This window comes from Stegastes partitus, unplaced genomic scaffold (genome assembly GCF_000690725.1).
Source record: "Stegastes partitus isolate 25-593 unplaced genomic scaffold, Stegastes_partitus-1.0.2 Scaffold184, whole genome shotgun sequence".
Taxonomy (NCBI): domain Eukaryota; kingdom Metazoa; phylum Chordata; class Actinopteri; family Pomacentridae; genus Stegastes; species Stegastes partitus.
Window position 1 is genome coordinate 89841 of NW_007577915.1, and position 4172 is coordinate 94012.

The 4172-nt window shown below is 53.3% G+C and overlaps 1 protein-coding gene across 1 annotated transcript; it reads left to right on the plus strand.

Annotated features, from left to right (window-relative positions):
* The first annotated feature begins 171 nt into the window (after window positions 1–171).
* wnt4b (wingless-type MMTV integration site family, member 4b) lies at window positions 172–2943 on the plus strand. The gene is made up of 8 exons (XM_008280157.1): window positions 172–260; window positions 445–598; window positions 1175–1259; window positions 1340–1471; window positions 1590–1732; window positions 1805–1945; window positions 2021–2183; window positions 2265–2943. Exons 1-8 carry the CDS (start codon window positions 172–174, stop codon window positions 2432–2434), a joined length of 1077 nt encoding a protein of 358 aa, XP_008278379.1. The 3' UTR covers window positions 2435–2943.
* The last annotated feature ends 1229 nt before the right edge of the window (window positions 2944–4172 follow it).

Below are 4172 nucleotides of genomic sequence, written 5' to 3' on the forward strand. Positions count from 1 at the left end.
GGCTCTCCCTTTTTATGTGTTTGGATCGGTTCTCCATGGTTCTGTGTTCTGTGTGTTCTGACAGATATGCGGGGATCATCCCCAGACTGAACCGAACCACAGCAGACCTGCAGACGGACCTCCTCCTGCTGTCCACAGATCAGCCTGACGGACGGACGGACGGACAGTCTGATGCCAACTGTCTCCGCTGTCAATCTCTCGGCACCACTCCTCCTCCTGTTGCTATGGGCAACCCACCCCTCCATGGCAACCAACTGGCTGTGAGTTCTGGGAGGAGTTTGTTTGTCCGGCTGTAACTTTTACAGACGCTGACACGTCTCTAAATCTCAGCTCTTTGTCTGCTGCTGCTGCTGACCTTTTCTCTTCCCTCCGCCTCTTCATCCGCTATCTGCCCTCTGGGTCCAATTCTGTGGTTCTGACCCTGTGGTTCTGTTTGTGTGGCAGCTCCCTGGCGAGGCTGCCCCGGTCCAGGCCAGTGTCCGGTTCCGCCCCCTGCGCCCGGCTCAGGGGTCTGACTCCGGGTCAGGTGGGGGTGTGCAGGGCTCGGGGGGAGGTGATGGAGTCGGTTCGGAAGGCGGCCGAGATGGTGGTGGAGGAGGTAGGAGCAGAACCGCTCACACACACACACACACTGCACATATTCATAACACTGAACACTGTGTTGGTGCTTCTGGTTGTTTCTTGTTGTTCTGATTGTGAGGTAGAACCTCCTGCTGTGCGCAGGACAATAACACTCCAATCAGAGAGCATCATGGGAGCTCTGACGGGTCATAGAGCCATGGTCGGTTCTGTTGCTGTTCCTCCAGCGTTCTATCACCTGTTCTGTTGAAACAGCGCTGGTTCTGACTCGTGTTCTGTTTCTACCAACCTGAACTTTGTCTGAATCCAAAAACCAGAAGCAGCTGGTACCGGAACATTACCGGAACCTTTACACACAGTTTTACTTGTTTGTTTGTTAACATGAATAAATGGTACCGATCCATAAAAATAGAGCTCAGCTCCTCTTTGATCCTCTATGACGGGGTTCTGAGACAACAGAACCGGTGCAGCGATCCGGTAAACAAGAATTCACTACAAAGAGTTTCCTGAGCATTCCTTTAGTTTCACACCCGGTTCGGTCCATGTGCTCAGCGTGTCAGCACCAGATCTGACCGATCCTCTGTCTCTCCTTCAGTGTCAGCACCAGTTCCGGAACCGCCGCTGGAACTGCTCCACGACGCCTCGTGGGATCAACGTGTTCGGCCGAGTGATGAATCAAGGTACCGCTGGCCCGGATACAGACGCTCCGGCTCGAACCTGAGCAGGGGTCCCGCTCACGGTTCTGTCTGCTTCGTTTCAGGCACTCGTGAGGCGGCCTTCGTGCACGCGCTGTCCTCGGCGGCGGTGGCGGTGGCCGTGACCCGGGCGTGCACCCGCGGCGAGCTGGAGCGGTGCGGCTGCGACAGGAAGGTTCGGGGGGTGAGCCCCGAGGGTGAGCCGTGAGCCGAAACCCTGAGTCCAATGAGCCGCTGTCACCTGTGCGGTGTCCTCAGAGGATTGACCTCCAACAGAACCGGCCCAACAGAACCGTCTCCTCTGTCTCTCCGCAGGGTTCCAGTGGTCCGGCTGCAGTGATAATCTGTCCTACGGCGTCGCCTTCTCCCAGACCTTCGTGGACGAACCGGAGCGGGCCAAAGGGCTGTCGGCAGGACGGCCTCTGATGAACCTGCACAACAACGAGGCCGGAAGAAAGGTTGGACACGACCCGCGGCCGAACCTCCGCCCTGAGGTCCGCCACCCTCTGACCGTCTGCTCTCGTCTGCAGGCCATCCTCCACAACATGCAGGTGGAGTGTAAGTGTCACGGCGTGTCCGGGTCCTGTGAGCTCAGAACCTGCTGGAAGGTGATGCCTCCGTTCCGACGCGTCGGCGTGGTTCTGAAGGAGCGTTTCGACGGAGCCACGGAGGTAAAACCTGACTTCTGGAGAAGAACCTTCACCAGAACCACAACCTGCTCTCAAACTCTTTCGCCCATGTTCCAGGTCCGGCTGACCCGTATTGGATCCAGGACAGCGCTGCTTCCTCGGGACCCGCAGGTCAAACCTCCCGCTGCCAGAGACCTGCTGTACCTGTCCGCCTCCCCGGACTTCTGCCACCTGGACCCGGACAACGGGATTCCCGGGACGGCGGGTCGGAGGTGTAACGGTGAGTCCAGCCGCCGGCAGCAGCAGGTGGTCGCTAAATGAGCTCACCTGTCAGATTGTGACGTCTCCTCCTGACCTACAGGAACGTCCCGGCTCGCGCCAGACGGCTGTGAGCTGGTGTGCTGCGGACCCGGGTACCGGGCGGGTCGGGCCGAGGTGGTGCAGCGCTGCTCCTGCAAGTTCTCCTGGTGCTGCTCGGTCCGCTGCCAGCAGTGCAAGAACACAGTCACCATTCATACCTGCAGGGTATGAGACGCAAGAAGCAGAACCAGAACCGAGCAGCAGAGTGACTGAACAGAACCCGGATCTAACAGTCACACCTTTACACCAAACAGCAGTTTCACCTTAACCTGCCCCAGAAGCTGCACTTTGGTTCCGGATTCTGCTGTAAAAGCTGCAGAAGTTGGTGAAGAACAAAGTCCAACATGTTAAACCGACTCAGAGTCAGAACACTGAGACCCAGAACATCAGTCATCCACACACTGAACTGACAAAGCTTTTAAAGCTGAACTTAACCAGAACTAACACCGCCGCAGCTCTGACCTCCTCTTGGTGTCGTAGACTAGCAGGTCTCTGAACGTCTCGTGTGGATTCTGGTTTATTTATTCGGACATCAGAGTCCTGGCTCGGTTCAGCAGCAGCGTAACTGTACTGACATCAGTCTGTTCATCATCCTGTCAAACTGTCTGTTCTGCAGCAGCAGCGCTTTTAGGTCCGTTCAGAACGCCAATAAACTCAGTAGTTCCATCCAAACACCAAAACCCGTCTGAGTGTCTTCTTCCCGTCTGATTCTTTAAGGTTCTGGTGCAGAGCTCAAGTGCTTCGTGGAGCTGATCTAAACAGTGCTGCTCTCCTGTAATGGGTCGGATCCACAGAGGCTCAAATAAGAAAAGATCCAAATCAAACATCCTTTCTTTGTAAAAACAAAAACCCGACCGAACCGCTGACAGCAAGTCGACCGACCCGACCCGAGGAGGGAGACGCAGAGCAGCACCATCCAGGACTTCACTGGGGATGACTTTCTGGATCAATCGATCACGTTTGTCTCTAAAAAGTCAGAAAAGTGTGAAAAACATGGATCAGAGTTTCCTCAAACGTCTGGTTCAGTCCAGAGCCGTTCAGTTTAGTGTCAGAGGAACAGAACCAGAACACATTCACTGGAGGAGCTGAAGCTACAGTTTACACGGATTCTATTGAAAAATTACTCAAACTGATTGATTATTGCAACAGTTTGAGGTTAATTTCATCGTTGACAGCTGATCCATTAACCGCTGCTGCTCCAGCAGAGACCTGCAGACGTCCTCCAGACCAACATGGAGATCATGAACGGTCCCTCAGGACCGGTTTCTCTCAAACGTTTTGTTGAGCAGAGTTCCTGCTCAAACACACAAACCAACAGGCTGCATTCCATTTCAGTTCAACCATTTTATTAAAAACATCCTGTGATTACAAACACCCAGAAGTTTACTAGAAAAGGTTTCATCTCTAGGAAAATATTACACCTCAGACTGTTTCATCATCATCATCATCATCATCATCATCACTCACAATCCGTATTTAAGCAATAAAACATCTGGATGAAACTAAACTCAAGTTTCAAAGTGAATAAAAAAAAAAGAAGCTAAAATTTCCCAAAACAGCGTCACAGATTCTGACAGCAGACACGTAAAATAATGAGCAGAAGTTGTGGATCCAGCTTTAGCAGCGGCTGGAAGAATCTCTCGTGCTTCACTACTGATCCGAAGGTCCAGAGAACCACAGAACCACATGAAGCCTACGCAGCAGGAGGCCGAAGGCTTTACAAAAGAAGGTTCTATTAAAAAAATGGAGGAACAGCGACAGGCAGGGGGGTCCGGCCCCACCAGAACTTACACAGAACACTTAAAGCTTCAGAACACACTGACTGTATTTACTGCAGGTTCTGCAGCCTGAAGGCACCGTCAGCGTATCAGAACGTCTCAGTGGCACTGAACCTCCCCTTTGGTTTGTC